Raw genomic sequence first — 27,879 nt, forward strand, 5'->3', positions numbered from 1 at the left:
TATCCAGTATTATCCGTGAAACAACACCCCCTAGGGGTAGCAGGGAACAGTGGAAACAGCACTCAGAGTTACACCAGCTCTGTGACTGTGACGTAATCACGTTAGCTTTGTTGACGTTCACACAGTACTGGGAGCATGGAGAGACTGGAGGAAGCGTCAATTTCTTATTTGGACATGTTTAAATAGTCGGATTTTGGTTCTGCCCATGAGCCACCGTTGTGAGAAGGAACTCGGTTTTCCGGTTTGGACGAAAATCACAACAATGCTTTGGGAGATAAAATCAAGACCTCGACCACTTGTCATTATCTGAGGTAAGACAACTAAAAAGTAGGAAACCCTTTATGAACGGTCCTCTCCTTTAACACCCACAATGTTGATGTGTAGCATTGGCCCAAGGCAAGACACACAGACACAGAATGGAGGAGATCATCTAACATATAATTTTCCGAATGTCTGTCTGTCTGTCTGTCTGAGTGTCTGTCTGAAACCGCGTTTCTCCTCAGTGGCTGGAGCAATTGATCTGAAATCGCATCACCATCAGCATATGAACACACCTGACATAACTGTGAAGCCCGTTTGTCACTTTCACAAATCGTATGCTGTATAATTGCATTTTTATGGTGTATCTATATCTATTTAGCCTACAGTACCTTTTGTGACCACACATGTTAAGGGAGGGGCGCTGTTGTTCAGGCCATGCACAATCACACACAAACCCACACACACACACACACACACACACACACACAGGGGGGGGGGGGGGGGGAGTGTGTGTGTGTGCAGGCGGGCAGGCGGGCGGGCGGGCGGGGGGGGGGGGGGGGGGGGGGGGGGGGGGGGCGGGGTGGTTCTGGCCCTGTTACAGATGTTGTCCAAAATCATGCAGATCGGTACACAGTATCTCTGTAGCCGTTAAATGGAACGGGTATTTCTTACATTGATGCTCCTACATATTAGCATGCAAGCACCAGTTACAGTTACTTTCCATCCCTCATATACTGTGTGCACAGTGCACATCCCATAATCCACACACTGCACATCATTTCGGAGCTCATATCTTTGAACGGGTAAGGGCTAGTCTTGACTAAAGATAGAAAACGGTTTGTTTTCTAGTTTTAAGAATGTATGAACTTTAAGAATGTATTTAAACGAGTGAAAATAGCTGTTCTACAAGCACACAACGCCTCGCACCGTGAGGTGTTGTGTGCTTGTAGATCTGCTGTTTTCTCTAGTTTTGTGCAACAGTCTTGATGTAGCAGGGCTTTGCTTAACGTAAAAAACATACAAAATTGAAACTTGGAGATACAAGGTTTCTACCCGACAGTGACGGTGTGACCTGTACTGACGTGTATGAGTGCAGCAGCAGAACAGCCAGACTAGTGATGCCTCGCGACAGAACTCCTCTCAAGTCTTCCTCAACCTGCTCCAAATCCAACTCCCTCCACACCTCCAGAGAATCCCCCGTACTCCCTGAGGACCAACATAATGTGTGCGTACGCATCAGAGAGGAAAAACAGCAAAAACAGTAGAGAAAAACAAATATACAATATTTAGACTGGAGTCTACTAATGTCATGTCCCATTTTTTACATTTTGTGCTTTATTCCTGAACAGAGAGACAGGAAAAGTGAACAGAGAGACCTGAAGAGCCTCGGGTTGGATTCGAACCGTGGTCAGCTAAGGGAAGGAATATAGCCTTATACGCTATTACTCAGTGATCCATGGTGTGTATGTCAATGTTTTAGTTTATTTTTTATAAGCCGGGTTGTTTACTTTTCATCTGCAGTCCATGGCTAGGGCTGGTGTGACCCTATGATAGGGGAGAAGGAGAGGCTCGCACACCGTCATAGGCTCCCAGGTATGTTTATTTAGCAACGTTTCGAACCCATGTGGGTCTTCATCAGGCCCACATGGGGTCGAAACGTTGCTAAATAAACATACCTGGGAGCCTATGACGGTGTGCGAGCCTCTCCTTCACTCCTGTACGTATTATTTTTTTGCTCAGCACCCGGAGAATTTTTTACAAGATGTGCGTACTACTTGGTTCTTTCTGACCCTATGATAGGGGCCTTAACGCTGTTAAATCACCTTTTTTTAGCGTTACCTTTGTGGGGAACCTACAGCCATATCCTGTTCTATACGGCTCAGCCTTCAGGCGCTACGTATAAAAACTATAATAAACCCACCAGAGACAGGGTAAAGCCTCATGTTGGGATGGGACCATATGAACATTTCATATCCCCATTATTGTGACCAAAGAAATCGCAAATTTACAATATTATCGCGATAATAAATTCATCAAAAAATGTATAAAAGGGTTTACCAAACTTTTCTCAGTTGTTCCTAATGTAATTCTTCCTGTAGAATCCATGTCTGCAAAGTATATTGTTGTATTGTGTATAATTAATGAGATAATTAGCATAATTAGTCAAATATGCTAAGTATCTAATTAATTATGCACAATATAAAAATGTATATTGCAGAAATGGATTCTACAGGTCAAAATACATAAGAATCAATTGAGAAAAGTTTGGTACACCCTTTAATCAGGGTTTTGCTCCGTTCTCCCTGTCTATAAGTAGCTTTTACCAATTATAGAGGATTTTAGTGCTACCGGATATGAAACTCGGCAAATAAAAGGTGAATTGATCCCAGTGCATGACGGAGGACCATATCACGATACATTAAATCATGAAAAACGATAATATCGCTTATCGTCCCATCCCTAGCCTCATGTTGGATCATAACCACTAAAGAAACATACAGCATTTAAGTTCACATCGTTTGATTGTGATACCCAGGGGCGTCACACCAAATTCGGGGCCCTGGGTACAAGGATTCACTGCGGGCCCCCCATGAATGTTAACTATTGAAAAATAGCAGATATACAAGCTCACAGCGAGCTTGTATATCTGCTATTTTTGAAAAATTGTGACAATGTGTGCAAGAAACCCATGTTTCCATGTCAGTGATGCTCAAACTTTTTCATGTGAAGGACCCCCAAAAGGATATGAATTCGGCCACGGACCCCCATCCCAAAATATTTAGTTCCAGGGACCCCGAGAAGCAAAATTTGAGTTACAAATGCTCGCTTAAAAAGTACATATATTCAAAGATTTGCGCACATTTTCACGACTTTTCAAAAATAGCAGATCTACAAGCTCGCAGCGCGGCACTCGGTGCCGCGCTGTGAGCTTGTATATCTGCTATTTTAGATAAAGTTATTTGGGCCCCCTCCACCTTGGGCCCCAGTAACTCAGTCCCGCTTTCCTACCCCTGGTGACGCCCCTGGTGGTACCTGTGACAATGCGTTTGGGCTCCTTCCTGGGCAGCTGGCAGCCATCTCGGCTGAGGACGACTCGCTCGTCCACCTCAATGACCTCGTCATACAGAACCTCAGGCATCGACACCTCCTGTTTGAGCACGCACACACGCCGAGTTATTTGAGTTATTTATGCCTAAGAGGGCCTCAAGGCTCTGCAAAGCTTACTTACCTAAAGGACAACTTCTTTTTACAACAAGGGTTCATATTTTAGATTGTAATTAGAAAAAAGAAAAGATGAGTGTTAAAATGTTATCATTTCTTTCTTTCTATAGTTTTAGCAATTTTAATGACCTTGATTTCAGTCGGTGGGGGCATGCGTGCAAGTGGCTAAATATGTCTTTTTAGACACAATAAGCTGGCGATTTCTTTACAGTAACACTACTAGCCCCCATAAGTCACATCTGCCCATGAAAGATTGTGGTGCATCTTGGGAATGGGCTTATTGTGTCTAAAAAGACAAGTCACATCTGCCCATGAAAGATTGTGGTGCATCTTGGGAATGGGCTTATTGTGTCTAAAAATACATATTTATCCACTTGCACACATGCCCCAACCACTGAAATCAGTCATTAAAATGACTAAAGCAATAGAAAGCAGTAAATGAAAACATTTTAACACTCATCTTTTCTTTTCTCCATTTACAATCTAAAATATGAACCCTTGTTGTAAAAAAGTTGTCCTTTAAGAGGAAACCCCAGGGACATCTCCACTACTCCATAGATAAGGATTAAAGGATAATGCTTCAATGACCGATGTTTACTACCACTTATCTCTCATAGTAATAAAAAGCAGTGGCAATTATTATCTTGTCTCAGACCCTCAAACTAACAACAGACGATGTACTGTAAATGAACAATTTATGAGCGTTAGCGTTCATTTGTTTGACAATTGGTTTTAAACATATTAAGGTATTACAGCATTATAAGAGGAGGATTATAACAAAGATCAGTGTAAGAATACTGGAGTTCACTTATTTTAGGTAGCTTTGCATAAGAATCAGGTCAATGTAAAAGTTGGTGCGTGTGGCGTTGTCTAGGATTGATAAGTGACCAGTAAAACCACTAATGGAACACTGGGCTGGGGGCAAACTCCAAACCTGAAGCCTCCATTCATTTCCTGAGACACAATGAGGTCCCCCATTGTGTCTCAGCTACTAAGAGACCCTTTACGAGGCCGATATCAGCTCCGATTACATATCGTTCTGAATTTCATGACCTCCCCAGAAATGTTGCGAGTTCGGGCACGAACTCGCCCTTGGTTTGAAAACTCCTCCGACACGATCCGAGTATGTTAATAGCCTTTTTATTACCCTACCGATGCTCCCGAGAATTTCTGACAAGCTTGATTTTCTCGCATCAGCGGGGTGCAAATCCTTGTTGTATGAATGTCCTCCCAGATAATTCTCTCTTAGCGAATCTGTGCTCAACCAAGGCCACAGGGCCAGTAGCAAAATCTAAGGAGTCTAAGGAGCTTCATCTCAGCTAAAGAGGACTGTGGCTTGAAAAAGAAAGCTTGTTGTTCTAAACTCGAGTGGTACAGTGTCGCACATTGAAAACAGCCAATCAAGCTCACAAAGCGCCGCGGATCACATCGACTCGTTGTAAGCTTAATCGTGGAGTTTATTTATTTTGATGAGGAAATGAAAATGACTTCTCATTGAACTGTACAGTCGTTGTTTGTGTTGCCTTGCATCGTCGCAACCTACAGCCATAGTATTTGTAAATGTTAGCATTCATTTCCCTATTTTCGTTCAGGGAAACAGTATAAAGAAGACATTCTCTCTCACATTACATCGCGACAACAAGAGAGAACACTTGAACCATTGCCTCACACAAAAGGCTTTCACATTAGGGGACTTTCATTGTTCTATTGTCTATAGGTCCACTTCACTTCCAAGTGACAGGCCAATGTCAACAGAGCAAAACTCCAACCTCAGGCTACTAGAGGCTACTGCACTATACCTTTGATAGAGTTATAAATATGAATGTGTCACTCTGATAGATATATTTCATTTGTGTGTGCTTGTTCATATTAGGTAGAAAATCGGCCTCCTGTGTATCCATTTGGTTAAAATGTATGTGCCTCTCAGGCTGTGCTTTCAACTTTGATTTGGTTTCATGGATCCTATAAGTAAACAATATGAAGATAGTAGGCTCGGAATTGTTTACAGTTTTGATGTCATAACACCCTTATTGCCCAGGAGTAAACTAAATTGTCGAGATGACAACTGACGGCTTGACGTGATGACGCCAGGCATAACCCCATGTGTGTATATAAAAAAAATAAGTTGTTCTCTGTGGTCAGAAGAATTGATCTGGAACCATGCTTTTCCAACGCTTGTAAGAACTCTTCCCTGGAATAAACCCAAATGCTATTATATATAAGAAGTTTCCTCCGTTTATTGATGTAAATAATTATTTCACTGTCGGATAGATATGGGGTAGAAAAACAAAGCTATCAACACTAAATGCATTTGACATTTACAATTCATGGGAAATATGGAAATGCTTTGGCAAGTTAACGACTTGAGCCATATTATGTTCTTTTTTTGTAGGGAAAATAACTGATCTACAAGCTTACAAGGCATCATGAATGATACGAATTGCTGTGCTCTAATTTGAAGAGAGATGAAAGCATTACTGACCAAATCGAACAGCTTTGGTCTGGCCTGTGTGCCAATATGCAGCAGGTCCTTGAAGCCCTTGGTGACCAGGAGGGCGGTCCTCTCTCCTTCCCTCTCCAGGAGGGCATTGGTCGCCACCGTGGTGCCCATCCTGATCCAGCCAATCAGAGAGGTGTCCACGGGCTGGTCGCGGGGGAAAACCCGCCCCGTTTCCTGTCAGCGCAGGAGCGCACACACGCACACGCACGCACGCACGCACGCACGCACGCACGCACGCACGCACGCACGCACGCACGCACACACACACACACACACACACACACACACACACACACACACACACACACACACACACACACACACACACACACACACACACACACACACACACACACACACACACACACACACACACACACACACACACACACACACACAATGACAAAAAACACATGCACACATCAGTAAGAAAACATTCACATGCATATTGTGCACTGTCTTGTTATAACTGATATAAACACATTTCAAACAAACTTGCAGAAAAAAAATAAAAAAAATTCAAGGACCCCCACAACTCTGAGAGTGTATACGACTCGAGGAACCCCCTCAAGGAACCGTCGCACTACCGGGTTAAAGCAAACAAAAATCTCATGACTGAAAAGTCAAATCTGTGATTTGTGAAACGGTGTGAAAGGAGCTAGTGCTCTGTTTCCTAATAAGCCAGTGTTTCCCAACATGGGATCCGGCCCTCCCTTGGGAAGGAGGAATAAGGGCTTGTCTGTTTGGAGTTAGTTCAACAGTTTAACAAATTGCTTTCATGCAATCTCTGTCTGTACTGTATGTTCTAAATGTGATATCAGTCCAACTTGTCACATAGCATCTATTATCTTGTAACTTTAACATATATATATAACTCCCACATATAGTGTAGCAGCACATTGTTAATAAAACATTTAAAAATAGTCAACAAATAACAATAACAATAAAGTTATTGGGAAATTAAAAGACGATGTGTGGATATTCTTCTTCATAGTTTAATTGTATTTTTTATCCAGCATCCGTTGCAATTATTTTTGAATGTGCATACACCACCTGGACTGCATCTGATGTGATGTAATTCTTTTGGTCAAAATCATGACGGCAGAGATAGAGTTTATCGTGTGCAATGCATGTGTAGCAAAGTGATTCACTGCCTCAGCCTGATGGCCTCAAAAGTCTAGTATCTCCCCTAGTCCATAGGGATATCCCTTTGGTCTAGAGGTTAAGATATTGGACTTTCACGCGGGAGTCCTGGGTTCGAACCCTGGGCGTTACACATGCATAGTATGCACCAAAACACAAGTACACTGATGCTGCCTGCCCGAAGTCGGAAAAAGTTGCAATATAGCATAAACATATTACAAGTACTATAGTCTGGTTACCCTGCTGGGACAACCACACTAATGAATGGCATTAGGTATGTGGTGGCTCCACTCAAAACCAACCGATCATACCTGCACACACACACACACACACACACACACACACACACACACACACACACACACACACACAATTTAACAAGTAAATACGAATGTACAATTACGCATGCACATAGACACACACACACTCTTACTCAAAATCCAGTGGCCTCCTATCTCTCTCATAAGGGGTTTGCACTCTCTATTAATGACCTTGCCATGCATTACAGTATATTAAGAGACTTTGTTAAAGGTACTTCATGCACTTTAAACACATTAAAAGATTATGAATACAGATGAAACACATTGGACACAAGTTCTTTTTCATCTGTATATTTACTTTTTGGCTGCAACATACAGTGTAGGCTATAATAGATACAGAGTATAGGCCAGTGCATGGTACTCGAAAACTTTTAACTTCAAGGACTCCCATAAACTGTACAAATGCAACCAAACGGTTCCATTTGGTTCATTTTGTACAAGTTACAGTTCCATTTTGAACCCCTCTCAAGGAACCCTGACGATCCCTGGACCCCACTTTGAGAGCCACTGCAGAAAGGTGTACACAGTAAATCTCACTTCGGTATCCCATGGAACGTGCAATTCCAAATTGGCTATTCTATACACCAATGTCTGCGTATATTTTTGGCACACCTATCAGGCTATTACATTTCTTCTAAACTACACACTTTCTACTTTACTACTCATTACCACCTAGTGCCATACTTATAACTGTTATTACATTACTTGTGTTATTTATGTTGGACATTGCTAGCACAGTATGGTGGAGTCTGCCCGATATGAGTCTACTCTACCACACCAACACTGCACATACACGAACAAGCATGTGACAAATACAAGTTTCCTTTGGGTATTCTAGTAGTCGCTTAACATTTTATTAAAAAAAACTGAGGGTGGCAATTTGAAAATAGACGATCTACCAGTTCACAACCGGACTATCTGCTATTATTTTTCAAAGGGCTTTGACATTTTGTACATTTGAAAACTTGTGAAATGGGACCTTCTGTACAATGGGGATGTTTACTTTGGGTATTCAAGTACATTTTTATGCCAATACTTTTGTACTTTTACTCAAGTAACATTTGAATAACTAACCTTTACAAGTAACAGACTATGCTAGGCCCATTAGGCTACTGTGGTACTGATACTTTTACATTTGAGTAGGCTACTTCTTACACCACTGTCTGGGTGGAGGAAATGTGAATAAAAGACCAGAATGTGTAGGTTAAATGTGAAGGCTATAAAGTGGTGGGAATTGCCATCCCCTCTGGAATCCCAAATGACACCCCTGTCCCTCCCTACCCAGGGGCGTCACAAGGAGGGGGGGGGGGGGGGGACTGAGTTACTAGACTAGAGTTACTAGTTAGTTGGGTCTAGTTAGTTACTAGACCCAGACTTTTATTTTGTCGATACTAGGGCCCAAGCCAAGGTGGAGGGGCCTTAATTATTTTATTCTTTAGCTATTGATAAGTGCTGCGAAAATGTGTGCAAATCTTTGAATATATGTATTTTTAAAGTGAACATTTCTAACTCAAATTTTCCATCTGGGGTGTCCCTGGAACTGAATGTTTTGAGAGCTCTGTGGCCAAATACATATTTTTTGGGGGGTCCTTCAGATGAAAAGGTTTGAGCACCTGTGACATAGAAACATAGGTTTTTCAAAAAAAAACCTTAGACGGATTTAGAAGACATTAGAATTGGGTCAAAAATATTCAAAGACTTGCACAAATTATAACGATGCACTCGTGCCGCGCTATGAGCTTGTAGATCTGCTATTTTTCAATAGTTAAAGTACAAAATAATGTGTATAATGCGTTCCCAGTCTAAATGGGTTAAACATTCATGGGGGGCCCGCAGTGAATCCTTGTACCCAGGGCCCAGAATTTGGTGCGACACCCCAGCCTGTCCCTCCCTACCTGCTCAAGGACTCTGCGGATCCCCTCTGTGGGGGCATCCTTGTAGTTCTGAGGGTCCCGGGACAGCAGTTTCAGAACTCTCTCCCGACCATCTGGCAGCCGGGCGAACACATCAGTGAATGTGCCACCACGGTCTATGGCAAAGTCAAATTTCCCCTTGGTCTCAGCCATATGGAACAGAGAGAAGAAAACTGCTCCTGAGTCTGTGAAGTTCTGAAACATGAAAGAGAGAAAGAGACAGAAGAACATTATAATGACTGATTGATTGAATATTTTATTAGAAGTGGAAAATGCATAGGATCACTGATACAAGGCCAACTAAAATGATAAAGACCACAAGATAGCTTTGGGGCTTGTTTAAATTGGGTTCCCTTTTTTTCCTCAATTCATACAACATTAATTTAAATGACAAAACTGTCTCCACTCCTCAGTCATCATCAACACTGCTAATATAGCCTATCGGCGAACATTCAAGAATTTCTTAAAGAGTATAAGTTCTTCTGTCATTGTTTACGCATATTACAAGCTAAACTGGCACATATATCTTTAAAGCTTCACAATTTCTTTCACTGACTTCTTAGCTTGAACACAGAGGCAGTAATACTAGTAATAACATGGTAGTAGCCACCCCCAAACAGTGCTGACATTAAAACTACACGTGAAACTGACTATTGAGAGCTCACTCACAGCCTTTTCAAGTTTCCAACGTTTAGTTCTTGCTGTGCCATGCCCATGTGCATGTATGAAGACAAGAATAGTAGCCAATTCAATGTCCTGTGCAGTGTGCAGTGTGCACACAACGTGCACATGCCCAAACACAGCGACAGTCAGACTATAATAACGATAACACAGGCTGGCACCTGCTAGCCTTCTTACCTTCTGTTGCAGCGCGTTGATATCTGATAATCTGTACAGTGTGTTCACTGACTTCACTCACACCGAGCTGAAATCCTCTTCTCCCTGCAGCTCCTCCCCCTTGTTAGTAACTGTGTTACGTCCTTCTTCCGCCCTCAAGCTTTGAATTTCGTTGAATTATTTACCGTGGGCGGGCTAGCCGCCGCTTAAATGTTGCTGCGCGTCTATTGGTGTATGTGCGGTATACGCGCTCAAAGGCTCTCCGTCACAGAAATGAAACAAACGTTTTTGATTGATTGAAGAATTTATTAGAAGTTTGCAATAGAAAAAAGTACAGTTTCATGACAGTACAAATCACTGGTACAAGGTCAACTAAAAGGAGATCCTAGAAAGCCGAGGCTTATTTCCACAGGAACCACACTTTAAGTATCTCATATAACATTGAAAGACAGACGGATAGAACATAGTACTTTATCTAGGATAATATCAGTTTCAAAAGCATAATATCAAATACAAAGGCAGAAAAAAAAGAAAAAAGGGGGGGGGGGGGCTTAGTCTAAGCCCTGTGTTAATTGATTGATTGATTGATTGATTGATTGATTGATTGAATAATAACCTACTTTATTAACAATTTGCAAAAGGTACAGAGGTACAATTATAAAATAGGCTAATGCTGCTATTCTGTAACACAAAAAGCCCTGAGGTCTTGGTTTCATTGTGGACTCCACTTAAGTCAAAGTTGCTCTGATGTATAGCTAAATTGCCATAAAACAGCCATCTGTGCTGATGGTATTTTGGGATCTGAATCCCAAAATACCATCAGCATCTGTGGCATAGTTCAGGGGTCTTCAACGTTTTCAGGCCATGGACCCCTTAGTTGAGAGAGAGAGATCAAGCAGGGACCCCCACAACCTTTTCATAAATTCCATCATTGTTTGACAGCACAATCATCAGTGTATTTTGGATTTAATTCATGTCAATTTGTGTTTTCAGATACCATCAACCATCAATACTTAATAAACTTGACATTTCATTCTGTATTTGCTACTTGTTCGGCTCTTTTTCCCCTCTACACCAAACCTCTTTGCCGAAAATAGCCAATCTACAAGCTCACAACGCCTCGCGCTGCAAGGCATTGCAAGCTTGTAGATCTGCTGTTTTTGGCCAAAGTTCTCAGAATATGGACTCTAGGGTTCAAGTGGTTAATATGAAAAAGGAGAAAAAAAGTCACACAAAGATTTGGAGGACCCCCTGTAATAACTCAGAGGACCCCCTAGGGGTCCCGGACCCCCTGTTGAAGACCCTTGGCATAGATCATACTTTTCTTTCTCTGATAAGGGCAGGCACACAGCATCAAGCTATTTGGAACAAGATTTGGGGGTTCTAGGCCCACACATGGGGCATGTCCTAAAAAGCTTGTGTTAGAAAACACAAACGATGCATGAGAGCGGGCTCTATGGCAAAAAAAAGTGACTTTGTAATAATGCTAAACTTTTGGAACAATGAGAGCTTTGAACAGGGGCAAAACATTTCTACCATAGAGGGAGATTCTGAAACTGGTAACACAGAGTTGTGGAGGCAACATTACTCTGCTTTATTTAATTGTGTTAAATGTGACACCTATACAGTAATATTGCAAACAGTTATAATACATTGGGAATCACAACCAATGAGGTCTAGCAAGTAGCAACAAATCTATCTAATAAAAAAAGATGGTTCACAGCAAATCCTACAGAACCCCTCTAGTTTGAAAGCCCAAAAGTTCATCTTGCCATTTGTTTCATGGTTATACGACTCATGGTATGTTGCCAGTTGTCTGTTACTCTTGTCATCAAGGTCCAAGCTGGCATGGCTGAGAACCTGGATAATTATAGGCAGTTGCACTAGCCAATGTGGTATCTAAAGTCCTGGAAAGGATTCTCCTATAGTTTATGTTAATATATTTATACCAACAAGCTTGGTTCAATGCCAAGCATGGTACTGATTGGTGTATCTGCATTGAAAGAAGTAGCTGAAATGTATATAATTATATCAATATAAAATGTATAAAATGATATCAATTGGCATTATTGATGCTTTGTGTTCGAGTTAAAGGGATATTCCACTTTCAACAGGGAAACACCTTATGGGCTTTTCTCCCCACACACCCATTGTAACTTCAAACTCCATTTTAACCATGATAGATTCATTAAAAACACCCATTATTTTTTCTGGTGACTCATAATACCCTCCTAATACGTGTTTTATCCATAACCTTTTTCATTTATTTTTTATAATTATTTGGAAAAATTGAAAAAATGAAATACAAAAAATAATTATTAAAAATAAATGAAAAATGTTATGGGAAAACCTGCTCACGTATTAGAAGGGTAGTATGAGTCACCAGAAAAAATAATGGGTGTTTTTAATGAATCTATCATGGTTAAAATGAAGTTTGAAGTTACAATGGGTGTGTGTGTGTGGGGAGAGGCCCTGGGCCTGGTAACATTTACATCAAATATCAAAATATTGAATCAAGCAAATTAAAAACTGTTCAGGGTGTTCATAAACGCCTGATTAGACGATAAAATTACCAAAAGTTTTTTGAAAGTGAAATATCCCTTTAATCAATTTCTTTTTTTAATGAAATTAGGTCAAAGGGGCGTGCCTGGCAGCATTGAGATCTTGGGTTACTGGCATCAAGTGAAATCAAATGTATTGCCACATCACAAGTTTACAGGTATAAAACCACTGGTGAAATTCATTGTTGTACAAGGTCCAGTTATGACAGACAGACAGAATAACAGAAGGAAAGAAAGAAGACATATGAGCAGTGAGAAATGTATATTACATGCATTAAAAAGAGCAGTGGGATGAGGCTGTAAAAATAGCTGATGTTATAACATAAGGTGTATTATAGTTCAAAGACAAATGTCAAATTTAAAAAGCAGCAATTGTAATAACGTTAGAGTATATATACTGTAAGTGCCAGTACCAGTAGTGAAGCTGCGTTTTAACAGCTGCTGAATATGCTCTGATTGTCGGGTCTAATGTGTGGGAGCGTGGGGTGCACTCACTACATTTTGGCACATTTCTCATTCTTCTCTCCCTGACCAATAATCAGACCACAAACACTGACTAGCAACGGAGAGAGAAAAAATCACACCCGTGTGAACTGAGCGGTGGTCGTGGAGGCTGTGCAACAGCACTACTGGGTGGGTGCAGCGGGGTTAGTGTGCTTTACAATGCTGTAGTTTCTTCACACACTCTAATTTATTTGACCCTAAAACATTCAGTTTGTTAATAATAATAATAATACTTGACCACACATGCTGACCCACCCTTCTCCCCTGTGTGTGTGTGTGTGTGTGTGTGTGTGAGAACAACGGCACCCCTCCCTTAACATGTGTGGTCAGAAAAGGTACTGCAGGCTTGAGGCTACATACACGGACGGACGGCCGGACGGACGCATACACACACGGCCACGTATAGGAGACGGTGTGACCACCGCTCAAAAAGCGTGTCAGTGTCATAGAACAGTAGAACAAATAGGGAGAAGGACTTACACTTTCCAGATTTGCATGTCAGGGCGAGTGCCTTGTGTCTGTAATACAACAAAATATGGGGCACTACATTACAGTTGGTTTGATGGCTTAAACATATATATGTTGGTTTGCTATGTCTGTTATTTTGTATTTGTTTAGCTTGACCAAAAATGTTAAGAATGTTATTTAGATATGCTGCTTTGACAGATGGTAGGTGTGTGCCTAGCTGGTATCCTATTTACTTTGAAGTCTGAAGTGTCTGTTACATGCCTAGACTGTACAAGTGTGTATGTGTGTGTGTGTGTGTGTGTGTGTGTGCGTGCGCGTGCACAGACTGATCCAATTACACCATTACACAGAACTTAACAGACCAACATAAATTAGAAAAATATATCTGAATGTTGATCCATTGTGTGACCGCTGTAAAGTTTCACCTGCAACACTTGTTTTGGTCCTGTTCTAAAATTAAGCTGCAATGGAAAATATATTTGTAATCATGTCTGAAATATTTGAAACCAATGTACAATTATGCCCCCTTGTGGCTCTATGTGGTGTGACACCAGGAGAAAACAAAATACTAAATTTAAACAAAATGCCAGGGCTCTTGTAACTTTACTTGATATGCGTCCACCTTCACACATGCAATAGCATACTGGCCGCATAATTGTTGATTCCGAAAAATAATGGTCCTTATTTCAGCCAAACTGCTGATAAGACAAAATACCACACTAGACCAATTAAAATACATGAGACAATGTTGTAAACACAAAGGGGATTTATTGACAATTAAGGCACAACGGTATATCATCAACTCTGAGCTTATATTTTACAAACAGGTAGCATGAATTATTCATGGCTACTCAGGTAAAGGCAGTAGTGTAGTCGAGAGCATATAAGGGCAATATGTTATCTATACGTAATCTCTTTCCAGGGTATTTAGTGCACACCCATTTAATTTATGTTAATTGCCATTCAGTGCATTTACAGTACTTGCACAGTTGTCTGGATATTATCTCATATCCGGGTTGAGGTCATATTTAAAGAGAGATTAGACGAGATTAGACGTTTTCCCAGGACCCAAACTAGTGAAAACAGCAGATCTACAAGCTCACAGCACATTGCGGCTATTTTCATTACTTCTTAAACGTTTTGTTTCTAATTTATGGCATTTCTTAAGATTTATGAATGAAATTACTTGAAAATATTACTTGAAAAATCATGGAAATCTTTGCTTTTTGGGGAATGTTTTTTGAAAATGTTTTGAAATAAATAATAATTGAAAACAAAATGAGGGAAACAAAAAAATAAGGGGCCCATAAAAATGTGTCCGCGACCGCGACCCACAAATGGGTCCTGACCCGCTTTTTAGGAACCAGTGATCCAGAGTGTCAATTTGATTCTAAAGGGTGATTTACCGTATACTTTGTTGCTTGCTGGTGTCACACGCAGGTAAATAGCCTACAATCTCACAATGCGTTGCAGATGCGACACATTGTGAGCTTGTTTTTTGCCTATCTTTGGTGCGTGACAGTGTGCATAGCCAAGTGTAAATCAGTCATATAGTGTAAATTCATGTTTAAATTCATTTAGGTAAATCCAAAATCTGGATTTTAATGTGTAAACAACTGGTTAACATTAAGAACGACTAGAAACTCGGCCGCCCCTTGTAAGATATTGCTTATCGTGTGAGTAATAAATAGAACAGGACAGGTTGAGAATAAAAGGCACTTGTTTTTACCTTTCACAAAAGGTACGTACATGAACACACACACGTCAAGCCTGCATGCATGCATGCCATGACACACAACTAATGGCTATCAATAGCTATGTCTGTTCAGTCACAATGCTAAAATTGCATGGCAACACTACAGATTACATTGCCCCAAAAATAGTTATTAAGGCATACTTTGTGAAGCTTTGTGAACTAAAAGAAAAAAGGCCACTACAGTTTCTGGTAACTAGCTCCCTGGTACCTAGCAAAACAAAACCAGCAAACTTGTAATGCGAAGTTTTAAGTGCAATCATTTTGGAAAGGCACAACATGAAATGAAAAGTGACCACCATTGCTGTATTTTCCTTCAATAAACCTTAAGATACGCCTAACCCTACAATGTTTACCAGTCAAATTGTTAAATTCAGACATGACACGTTTACTTGCGTGCGCAAAGCAGAGGTTAAGTGGCAGAATACAACTGCAGTTGTGATCTGCACTGTACTGGAACGGCAAGGAAATAGATTGTTGTATCAGCAAAAGACAGTTACAGTATTGGCAAAATAAAAGTGGGAATTTCTTTCCATTTAAATTAGTGAAGTATTCACTTGTATTCCATATAATTGTCCTGCACGGTCAGCTTTGGCATAAATACACCTCATCGAATTCTTCAATTCTCTTTTATCCTGTTTAGATAGCTAATGGCAAATGTATACTTCATCATACATACGACCGTGTCACTTGCTGAAAAAAAAACGCATTTTCAGTGGGCGACGTGGTTGTGTGACTTTATATACAGTACATTGTGCCGGTAGACACACTGTGTTGTCAGTGGCAGTTCTGGCATTTGGGATGACATTTTTGCTTGTTGACGTTGCAGCGGCATCCTCCGCTAGTGTCTCCAGGACCCTTAGAAAGAACAGGGATAGGAAGGTTCTTCAACAATCTTTCAGCCCAGAAACTAAGATTGAAGGAAACAGTTTAAAGTGCGATACTAACTGCTGATAAACAAATGCAGAGAAATTACTCTTGTCCCCTTTCATTGACTAAAACACAGTCCAGTGTTTTAATGGCTTGCCTTGTCTTCATAATTGTGCAACTATTCAGCTGAATGAGTTTGGTCAGAATGATGACATGCAGCACAGGTCTCTCATTTGTTTGATGAGAGCAATGCATTTCATAGCATTTATTTAATATAAGATGTATTATTACCAGTAAGACATCTAAGGGCGAGGTCGGGCCATCTGTTTTGGCCATATATGGATTCTGTTGTCTGACATCATACATACAATCCCTTTCATGCCCATATATGAAGGCGTGTTTCCTAAACCCACCAGGCTTGAGTTAAGACCCGCCTCGTGGAAATGCCCCTGTCAATAATCTTAAGTATGAAAGTGCATAAATGGACGTTTATCTTGCTCTTAGTGCAAAGCAATACTGTACCTACTACCTACCGATCCATTACAATAATACATACTATATATATACTACAGTATATATGTTACAGTATGTTCAAGAAACCAGTAAAAGTTGTCAAGGAGCACTCGTTTTGACGTTCACCACACACTAATCACCACCAGATGGCGACGTCAGCCACTGCTCTGCCATTCACCAGAGTGTATATAAGAGAGTTACGTCACGCTTTGAACTCGCCGCAGACCGGAAGTGTTTACTCTTTATTTACTAGCCTAGCCTAGCCTAGCCTAGCCATTAGCTCCATTGTAGTCACTTGGACAGGGCGTTTAACGTGCGCTTGCCCAGGCCTTACGGCCTGGGCATAAATATAACGATTGCATTCACCACGGCTTCGTAACTCGCGCGGCGCTCCGCCGGCCGCTTGGGGCTTCGTGGACCCAGGGGGGCCTCGTAACTCGTTTGGGCTTCGTGGATACAGGGGGGCTTCGGTAGCCGCTCGCAGTGTCGTGGACAATAGAGCGGCGCACCGCCTGGAGTACGTTGTTGTGGCGACCGCTTGCTCCGCCCCGTGCCGCACCACGAGTGCTCCGCGTCTCGAATGTGCTGTTTCTCTAATATACTATGACATATATACTATATGGCGATCCCTTTTATGCCCATATATGGAGATCCCTGCTCTGAGTATCTGACATCACTGTGAAGTGTTATGTCACCTGTGATGTTACAGTGATGTGTCAGCCTTTTATGCTCACACATGGAGATCTCTGCTCTGAGTATCTGACATCACTGTGATGTCACAGTGATGTGTCAGGGGAACCACAGTGTCATGTGTGATGTCAGAGCGGCAAACCCATTCTGTTAGAGTGGTTCCCCTGACAACAGAGCACCTTCGGTCGCAATTACTAACAACCTGGTACAGTATGTTGGTATGGTGATGACAAGACAACAAATCAGAGAAGAGGGTGGGACTTCTTACCCCTGGCCCCCAGCGTGGCCCCCGCGTCACCCAACAGATCTCAGTGTGACAGACAGTGCAGCGTAGCCAATCACATCCCTCCTTCTTCTGTACGATGATGCCACACTGGGGACAGTGCATGGCCTCCCCGGAGCGCACCAGCGTCTGTTTGTGTATGTGTGAAGTCAAGTGACAGTAATAGGCATCTGTTAGTGCAGGTAGAGTGAAGGGAATTTTACAATTTTCTGAAAACCAACGGTTTTAGACATATACAAGGCTTTCACCTGACAGAGACGAAATAGATCATTCACACCGAGCCTAACCCAAGTAATCACACTGCAGGTATAGAAAAAGCACACACACGCACACAGCACTGACCTTGAGCTAGGGCTGTCACAATATGACATTTTACATGACGATTAATTGTCACTCAAATAATTGGCGATTAACGATTTAATTGTGTTTTTGTCGTTGATAATTACATTTCTGTTTGGCTTTTAGGCTTTGAAGTTGTACATGGTAGATATGACACATAACCTAAATATACAAAGAAATTACTGACATATTTGACAACTTATTACTTAAAAAATAACTTTGATAGTGGAAATAGCCGATCTACAAGATCACAACGCGTCGCGATGCGACGCGTTGTGAGATTGTAGATCTGCTATATCCACTATTTCGGACATTTTTCAACATTCACGGTTATGACAATTATGACAAACTAATTACGATAATGTCAAATAATCACGATTAGACGATTATGTAATAATTGTGACAGCCCTACGCACACACACACAGCACTGACCTTGAGCAGATCCCTTGTTCTCCTAGCAGCAGAGTCATTTATAGCACGAGCCGCAATATCGTCCTGGTACTGTTTACAGTTCATTCCCTCATGGATGGCCTGGAAAGAGACTGCCTGTTAACTCAATTTACAATTTTTACTATTTGCAATTTATACTTTTGAAATAATATATACAACAAATATGGTCATGTATATATCGTTGCTGTCAGCTAGAAACTAGTATCTACGTAATTCAACTTTTTAAGTTTTTTTCCGTAAATGAATGTCCTTCATCATACTACATTGTCCAACAAAAGAAGCGAAAATAGACGATCTACAAGCTCACAACCAATTGCGATGTATTTAACCAATGAAAAGTATTGGCTATTGACTAAGTACCAACTACAATGTATCCATGGGAACACAGTTTTCCTGAAAGGTAACCATCCAGACAAGACAGAATGTGAATGCAACATGACTTTCGAACTGTTTTTACTGTCCAGTGTCTTCTGACACTGCACGAACTGAACTGTTTAAAAGGTTTCTTTTTAAAAATGCACATTTATGACTTTTATTGTCTCCACCAGCCGAAGGCATGGGGGAGAGTATGTTTTCCCCTCCGTCCGTCCGTCCGTCCGTCCGTGCGTCCGTCCGTGTGTCCTCGCAGTTTGTGTGCAGCTAATCTCAGTCGCCGTTGGCCCGGTCGCTGCCAAAGTGAGCACACACATTCCCTGGATGCCAATCTAGAACCTCTGCCCTAAATTTTTCAAATGGGCCTTTTCTAGCGCCACCTAGTGGCCGATGTTCGCAAAACATCCTCGCAGTTTGTGTGCAGCTAATCTCAGTCGCCGTTGGCCCGGTCGCTGCCAAAGTGAGCACAAACATTCCCTGGATGCCAATCTAGAACCTCTGCCCTACATTTTTCAATGGGGCCTTTTCTAGCGCCACCTAGTGGCCGATGTTCGCAAAACACATTTCTGTGCACTACTCTTACAGATTTTGTCCAAAAATCCTACAAATCGGTAGGCAGTATCTCGACAGTCATGTGATCGACACAGATCTGTCCGATTTGGCATATTCCATCCTGATTGGCTAAGATTGGCTTCCAAAGTTTGTAGGATTGAGCCGTTTTGAACAAAATGCCTCAAATCCCAAACGCAAAGTGCAATTATCATGAAATCGCGCACACACGTTCCCACTAGGCCGAGGAAGAAATGCCACTTATTTTTTTTTAAATCAGCCTCATGGTGGCGCTATAACAGGCCGATTTGTGAGGCTAAGGATAAACCTTTGCCCTGCATTTTTCACATCAGCCTTTTATAGCGCCACCTTTGGGCCGACTTATGTAAAACGAATTTTTGGATATTACTCCTTGAGATTTTATCCAAAAATCACGCAAATCGGTAGACAGTATCTCTATAGTCATGTGATCAAGTTCGAGCCGTCTGATATTTTATATTCCATCCTGATTGGCTAATATTAGCTTCCAAAGTTTGCAGGATTGCTCCGTTTTTGAACAAAATGCTTCAAATCATCAACGCAGCTTGCGATTACCGTGAAATTTGCCACACATATTCCCACTAGGTCAAGGAACAAATGCTACCTTTTTTCACATTGGCCTGTTATAGCGCCACCAGCAGGTAGACTTTAGCAAAACACATTTTTGGAACACAATGCTTCAAATCATGCATGCAGCGTCCGATTTCCATGAAAGATCTATGGTGAAGAACGTATGCCACCCTTTTTACATTGGCCTATTATACAGTAGCACCACCAGGACACACGGCCTGGTGGAGACCTGTGCTCGGAAGAGCACTGCTTCTAGTTTATTATGCACTTAGTCACATTATTGTATAATGCATTTTAGTCATATTATGCACTTAATGCTCCCCTCTCTCTCTATAAGAAAACTCTTCATCTTTTTAACTGCAATGATGAGCCTGCAGCCCTGCACAACTAAGAATTGTGATGTGATGTGACAAAAAAGATTGATTCATTCTGATGCTAAGCCGGTTCTTCAGGCTATGCAGAAATATGCAATCACACATTGCATCAAAAGATTCTTTCACAGTCTCCAGCTACTTTTACAGAAACATAATGCTATCCTGACTGAGAGACTAAAAGCCAAGCAATTATAGTTGGTATAAAGAAAATAGCTTATAGAGCATTAGTCCATGTCAAGAAGGACCCCCAAATAAGTATGTATTTGGTCAAAGTGTTTGGTGCCCCCATACAAGATGTGTGTTGTTAAAATGTTTCCAAAATATTCTAAATATTTCAAAAGAATGTCAAGATTCATTTTAATTAGCAGTCAGGTTGCGAGCTTGTATATCGTCTATTTTCAAATGGACGACGTATTTCTGGTTAAAGTGGTTAAAGAGATTGACGCTATATTAACATATTTAGCTGGGGACCCCCTGGAAGCCCTGGGGGTCCCCGGACCCCACTGAGAACCTATCAGTATGTGTGTGTGTGTGTGTGTGTACTGTACCTTGCAGAGCAGACAGTTGTGTTTACTACAGACGGGGCAGTGGAAGACGTTGACGGTGTCCTCGTACACACACCAGCCTGGGCAGTCTGGGCTGGCACAGTGATAGCTGCCCTCACAGCGAGACTCTGCCACTGACAGGCCTCTCTGCAGCCAGCGCTCATACTCCTCTGCAGACACCAGCTGTCAGAGAGGGAGGTAGAGAGAGAGGGAAAGAGAGAGAGAGAGAGATGCATCACAAAACTAGAGAAAATAGCAGATCTACAAGCACACAGCGCCTCGTGGTGCGAGGCGGTGTGTGCTTGTAGATCAGCAATTTTCACTATTTCAAATCATTTTTAAAATGATAAATGCAAAACGAACGGTTTTGGACACACATGGTTTCCACCCGACAACGACGAAATGTTAGTTTTAGTTAACTATAATAAGCCAGGAGTCTAGGTGACGGTGTGACTCACAGCTCTGATCTCTCTCTCCTGCAGGGTGCAGTCACAGGCGTACGTGTCGTCTCTGTAGGGACACGCCACCTCCGGGTCCTCACACAGCATGACCACTGAGTGCAGGCACTCTCTGCACGCACACGCACACGCACACACACACACACACACACACACACACACACACACACACACACACACACACACACACCTTTGAAACACAGTGGTTCTCAACCTTTTCAGGCCGTGACCCCCAAAATAATCATATTTTAACTGGTGACCCCCCCCCCCCCCAACCCTGACAAGCACTAAGAGTTGAGGCATTACGCTTTGTATAACATGGTTCTATCGTGAAAATAGCAGATCTGCTATAGCAGACATGCTCACAATGCCTCGCGATGCGAGGTGTTGTGAGCATGTAGACCGGCTATTTTCACAATTTCTGCTTCTAATATTTGACAATTTGGCCAATTTGTAATTTTAGAGGTATTAAAAAGTCCTTAAATTCTCACTTTAGAAAATAATGTGCAGATACCATCTATACTCTTAAACTTTGTTGGTTTGTTTACTGTTGAGAGAGAAAACAATGTTGCACATTAAGTTAATCATCAGGGGACCGCCCAAAATCATTTGGGGACCCCACCTGGGGGTACCGACCCACAGGATGAGAACCACTGACTTAAGATACTTCTCTCCTTCTTTACACCTCACCTCCTGCCATTTCTATCCCTTCTTTATACTTACTCGGTGAATCGCTAGATGTCCTTTCCTAAAATGGTCACCCCCACCCCTGGTTATTTTTTGTGAAATATTAGCCTCAAAATGGAGATGCTATGGCTCAAAATATGAAATATTACACCAGTGGTACTAGGCAACAGCTGGCCCTGAAAATCTTTGTAAATAACCCACATAGGATAAGGACGGCACACACAGTTCTATTTACATTGAATGTAATGTTTTCAAGGTCTCTTGAGACTTTTGAAAAACTTCCCTGACATTTAAAAAACAAACCTAAACTGTGTTTCATATGCCTTAAACAAGTCATTGTTTTACTCTGTTCTAAAAATGTTCCTTGGACCGTGAAAGAACTCTTATTCGAAAAGGAGTATGACTCCAGATAAAATGTTCTCATCTCTCTACATAAAACATCACAGGGATAGGGCCTGCACAAAATCATTACACAAGCCTTTCTGTATGCACCTGTACGATTCCACAGTATGTAAGTACGGTAGTTATACCACAAACCTCTTTATTTAGGAACTTTTATAGCAATATCATTGTATTGTATAATTGTATTGTGTTCTTCTGGCCCACCATCTAATGGCTTTTGGGAATGTTTTTTTTTTAAATGTTTCTAAATAAAATAAAATGTAGGATACAAAAAAAATATGGGACCCATAAAAATGTGTCAAGCCACCCACAAATGGGTCCCGACCCAGTGTTTGGGAAACAGTGGTCTAACTAATAGACAGAATAATGGGTAAGAAAATAGTATATGTTGTACACTGCAGCATGGATGCAGTACCTGCAGAAGCAGTGAAGACATTCCCTGAGCAGCACTCCCTCCCCGGGCTGGAGGTCCAGGTAACAGATCCTACAGTCCACAGCCTCGGGGTTGGGGATCAGGTCCTGGCCGTCCATCATCACCAGCCGGGCAAAGTTGTTCCGCCGTTCCTCCTCCCTGGACTGGGACAAGGGTTGGTGCGTTGTAGATCCAGGGTTAATGCTAATACATTACAGTTTGACTAATGTACTAGATCTGCTAGCATCTACACCAGGGTTCTGCAACGTTTTCAGGCCAAGGACCCCTTAGCTGAGAGAAAGATGAAGCAGGGACCCCCCGCCCGGGCGTCCTAGGGGTCCAAGACCCCCTGTTGAAGACCCCTGATCTACACCAAATCTCTTCTGTGAAAATAGCGACTCTCGTTCTGCTAAAAGGGGTTGTGTCCACACAAAGTGTTTTTTTTAAGATGTCAGCGCCTTTCTAGCATGCATAATTATGGTAACGACATGGTGGAGAACAGTACTGCTCCACTCAGCATTCAGCGTTTTTTTGCATAGTTTAAATTTTGGAGAAGAGCACAGGTCATTTTATCCCCCCGATTGTGTCTGACAACCCGGAAATGTACAACCAATTATGAATCGTTATCAAAACCATGAGATGTCCATGTTTACGTTGTTTTAGCTACGCTATTTGTGCAAATAATGCAAATGACAGGGCATTTGGGCACTTCAACGACTGACACGTTCTAATGTTGTGGGCATCAATAAACGCTGTGTTCGAGCTCTCTGGACATGATAACCAAAGCGCTCCTGTGCTAAAAAAAAGAAAAACGCTTTCTGTGGACCTAATGTGTTTAATAAAACAATAACAGTTCATATATACATACATACAACACACTAAATGAATCAATAACTACATGTGCATTCACATGTACACACTAGGGATGCGGAGATATACCGATACGGATCGTAATCGCGATACAAACGTGCGTGACACGAGTGAATCGGTTCATTCAGGGTGGATCGGTACAATTGACGGCTGGAATCATGATTGTATCGTATCGTGAGTGTTTGGATCGGTACACTCCACGGTTGGATCGGTTTTTGCATAATAGTATTTCATTCTGTTCTGTGTTTCCGAGGCGCATTGAATACCCCATCAGCCCTCCCCCCAAAAAGCACTTGTAGCGACTCTACAGACATGCGTCTTTTACAGCAGCACTGGGCTGCTCAGCGGAGCCCAGTGAACACCCGACCCGACAGAATGCAGACAGACAGCACTCGTGAGTCGTGAGCCCACTGGTTAAACATGCAAGATTAGTACCACGTTTAGCTTTATAACATCCCTGTCCAATGTTCGCTGATGTGATCCGTTGTTGTGTCACTGGACTGGAGCACGCTGCGTGATATTATGATCCACATTCCACACCCGTTTGTTCTTCTTGTCGAGTCTGCGACGGAATTGATTTAAACAAAGCAGAAGCTTCCACGCTTTAACTACACACACGTATGAACTACAACAACGATACTGGGCGTGCAACTAGCGATTAAAACAAAGTATTTGACACTGTTTCACAACTTGTTACTGTAGCTGCAGGCTGCTGCTGTTCCCTCTGCAAAGAGAGGCTCAGGCTGGAGCCTGATTTATACTTGGCAGCTCGACGGTGTCGCGCACGCACCTAAATAGCAGACCTACAAGCTCACAACGCGCCGCGTTGTGACTCGAATATCTACGTTTTAAAACATTTTGACTAGAAATGGCAAAATCCTAGATTATATTCATACAATATAATAATAATACAGGTCAAGGATCCTTAACTCAACTGAGAAGAGAGAGATCAAGCAGGGACCCCCACTGTAGGCTATGTTAGACTACTGTAGGCTATTATATAAAACTGTTGCAGATTAAAACTTGTCAGAGACTTGTTTGACAGCACTATATCATCAGTGACATTAATACATTACTATGTTGTGTTTATTTGTTCACACATTATCTTTTCTATTAATATGATGGATTTATGTTATTCATTCATTAATTATTATCTCTTAAACCCTCAATAAGTGTTAATGTATTGGCTAATGTTCCCCTATAGGGTTGCTACTTGCTAGGGTTCAATTGGTTACTGTAACAACTAACTATTAATATTTGGCCGCCTCACATAACTCTGAGGACCCTAGGGGTCCCTGACCACCTGTTGAGGATGTAATGATATATAATAATGATATAATGATATAGTATTAATCAAACAATTCTACCAGCCAGGGAGTGTTCTCCCAGATTTCAATAAGTTGGATTGTTAGACAGAGCCTAGTACTACAGTGAAACAATAAATTGTTTGGAAATTAAATTTAGTACATTTTTTTTGGGGGGGGGAATTTACATGGGCTTTAATATAAATCCTTTGCATTGTGTTGAATCGCAACGAATCGTGAATCGTATCGCATCGTAAGGACCAGGGGTGTATCGCAAAGTATCGTGAAACATATCGCATCGTATCGGGGTCAGGGGTGAATCGTGATGTATCGTATCGGCAAGATTTCAATGTATCGCAATTATATCGTATCGCTGGTAGTGTATCGTGATGCGTATCGTATCGCCTCAGTGGTCGAGATTCGCATCCCTAGTACACACGCAAACACACTCAATTGTTTCAAAATATTTTATTTTGATCCATCCAGCATCGTATAAACAATCGCTACCTCATACATTCAACTTAAAGGCAACAACAGCCTTTTTAATACGGTCAAGAAAAAAACGCTGTTCTTCACTGAACAAGAAACTTGATAACTGAGATTATTCGAATGGATTTTCAACACAAGATTATTGAAGATTATAAGAGTAAAACACCCTTTCTTTCCCTCTTCACTGGCTGAGTTGGCATAGTTTGGCAAAAATGTATACAGTATAAAGTAAAGTACAGTACCGTTCTTCTGCCGTGTGCCTTCAAAAGGACATGCAAAACATTGGAATTAGGGACTTCAATGTTTGTGGCATATATTGGGCCAACAACACACTCCACTAGGCCTACAATGGGCTTATTAAGTGAAACACTGCAACTCTAATTAGAGTTCTTCAATCAATTGATCATAATAACCAATTATTATATCAACCCCCCCCCCCCCCAATGGTCAAGTCAAGCAAGCACGCAGGACCTGTATTCAGTCTGAAACACAGGGTGTCGTGCGTGTAGTGCAAGTCAGCGCAAAGAGTTGTAATTGTGAGTGTGTGTGTGTGTGTGTGCACATTCAGTAGTCCTGGTCCAGGTTGTACAAGAGTGAGTTGTTTTGTGCCCCAGCACTCCTCAGCTCCTCTCTTCTCCCTTTCTCCTTCAAAAAACAGAAGACAGAAGAGAAGAGAGTCAACCTGAGAGAGCCTCACCCAGCCAGAGCCCTCCACTGTACAGCAGTGGTTCTCAACCTTTTCTGGCCGCGACCTCCAAAATATTCATATTTGAACTGGGGACCCCCCACCCTGACGAGCACTTGGATTTGTAGGAGTTGGCATTACATTTAGTTTGACTTGATCTATTCCATTGTGAAAATAGCTGATCCACAAGCTCACAACGCCTCGTGTTGCGAGGCGTTGTGAGCATGTAGATCTGATATTTTCACAATTTCTGCCTCTAATATTTGACAATTTGACCAATGTTTACCCAGAGGTACTAAAAAGATGCCTTAAATTGTCCTTAAATTGTCACTTTAGAAATGTGCAGATACCCTGTATACACTTATACTGTTGGTCTGTTTACTGTTGAGTGAGAAAACAATGTTAACTCATTGACTGCCAAGGCCCGAGTTTCCCGAGTTATTACAGTAGTCCCAGGCTGCCACAGCCCGAGTTTCCCGAGTTGGAAGCCATTTTGGGAAAAAAAGAAAAAAAAAAAAAAAAAAATTATAAAAGAATTTCTAAAAATGCCTCAAATAGTAGAGGAAAAAATAGGCCAGAAGTTGACCATACCCCTACCCGGGGTAGAACAAAACGCGACATAGTTTTTTCATATCTTTAGGATGTCCCTTTCATGAAATGGATTGTCCCGAGTTTTGCTTTTACTGCAAAAGTCATGAAATTGATCCATGAAGGGACTCATCACATAAGCAAAAAAACGCCTATCCTGAAAGATGGAGTTCCAAGTCAAACCTTTGTCATTTTCTACCTGCAGGTTGTTTTCACCTCATACTTGCACAGAAGGTCTACAGGTAGTGTCCTTACATCCCAGAACAATCAGAATGCAAAAATATGGTTCTGTTTTGAATCTGCTGCCTTTTATATAAGGACCTTCTATAGGCGGAAATAACTTTCCTAAGGAAAATTCCCCTGTAATCCTTCTATAAGGGGTAGTACAAACTATGACAAAGTTTTTTCATAACTTTTACTTGTCCTCTTCATGAAATGGATGGTCAGTAGTTTTGCTTTTACTGCAAAAGTCATGAAATTGATCCATGAAGGGACTCACCACATAGGCAAAAAATACGCCTACCCTGAAAGATGGAGTTCCAAGTCAATCCTTTGTAATTTTCTATTGCTGGTTGTTTTTACCTCATTCTTGCACAGATGGTCTACAGGTAGCGTCCTTAAATCCCAAAATAATCAGAATGCAAAAAAGTGATTTACCAAGAAAGGGCAGAAATATCCCCACAAGTTAATCATACACCATTTGCTGGAAACAAGGGCCTACTACAAACTTGATATCCCGGTATCAATAAGCTTTGGGCTTATCAAGCTTGTTATTAAGCATAGCGGCCCATGACATCATGTTTAAATAATCAAGACAAGAGGCGATTAATACATTGTTACAGTACTATTCATAATATATAGCCATTTAACACTTACTGCACACTAATGAATGATTTTCTAAAGATAT

The 27,879-nt window shown here is 41.5% G+C and overlaps 2 protein-coding genes across 2 annotated transcripts in view; both read right to left on the reverse strand.

The window, feature by feature from the left end:
* Positions 1 to 10,266, reverse strand: part of oplah (5-oxoprolinase, ATP-hydrolysing) — a gene marked incomplete at its 3' end in the record, with an annotated part of 56,718 nt that extends 46,452 nt beyond the window's left edge. Inside the window, 5 exon segments of the mRNA XM_080751562.1 lie at positions 1,344 to 1,467; positions 3,295 to 3,409; positions 5,966 to 6,157; positions 9,342 to 9,554; positions 10,218 to 10,266. Of these exon segments, the coding sequence (XP_080607688.1) occupies positions 1,344 to 1,467; positions 3,295 to 3,409; positions 5,966 to 6,157; positions 9,342 to 9,512 (602 nt within the window). The 5' untranslated portion in view covers positions 9,513 to 9,554; positions 10,218 to 10,266.
* A 4,238-nt stretch (positions 10,267 to 14,504) lies between these two features.
* Positions 14,505 to 27,879, reverse strand: part of shrprbck1r (sharpin and rbck1 related) — a 34,029-nt gene continuing 20,654 nt past the window's right edge. The window contains exons 9-14 of the mRNA XM_080751931.1: positions 23,040 to 23,200; positions 21,536 to 21,647; positions 21,081 to 21,260; positions 18,611 to 18,709; positions 17,824 to 17,967; positions 14,505 to 16,340 (exon numbers count right to left, since the gene is read on the reverse strand). Coding sequence (XP_080608057.1) covers positions 16,260 to 16,340; positions 17,824 to 17,967; positions 18,611 to 18,709; positions 21,081 to 21,260; positions 21,536 to 21,647; positions 23,040 to 23,200 — 777 coding nt within the window. The 3' untranslated portion in view covers positions 14,505 to 16,259. The remainder of the gene's footprint in view (positions 16,341 to 17,823; positions 17,968 to 18,610; positions 18,710 to 21,080; positions 21,261 to 21,535; positions 21,648 to 23,039; positions 23,201 to 27,879) is intronic.

The sequence above is a fragment of the Nannobrachium achirus genome, assembly GCF_963921795.1.
Source record: "Nannobrachium achirus genome assembly, chromosome: 21".
NCBI classification, from domain to species: Eukaryota; Metazoa; Chordata; class Actinopteri; order Myctophiformes; family Myctophidae; genus Nannobrachium; species Nannobrachium achirus.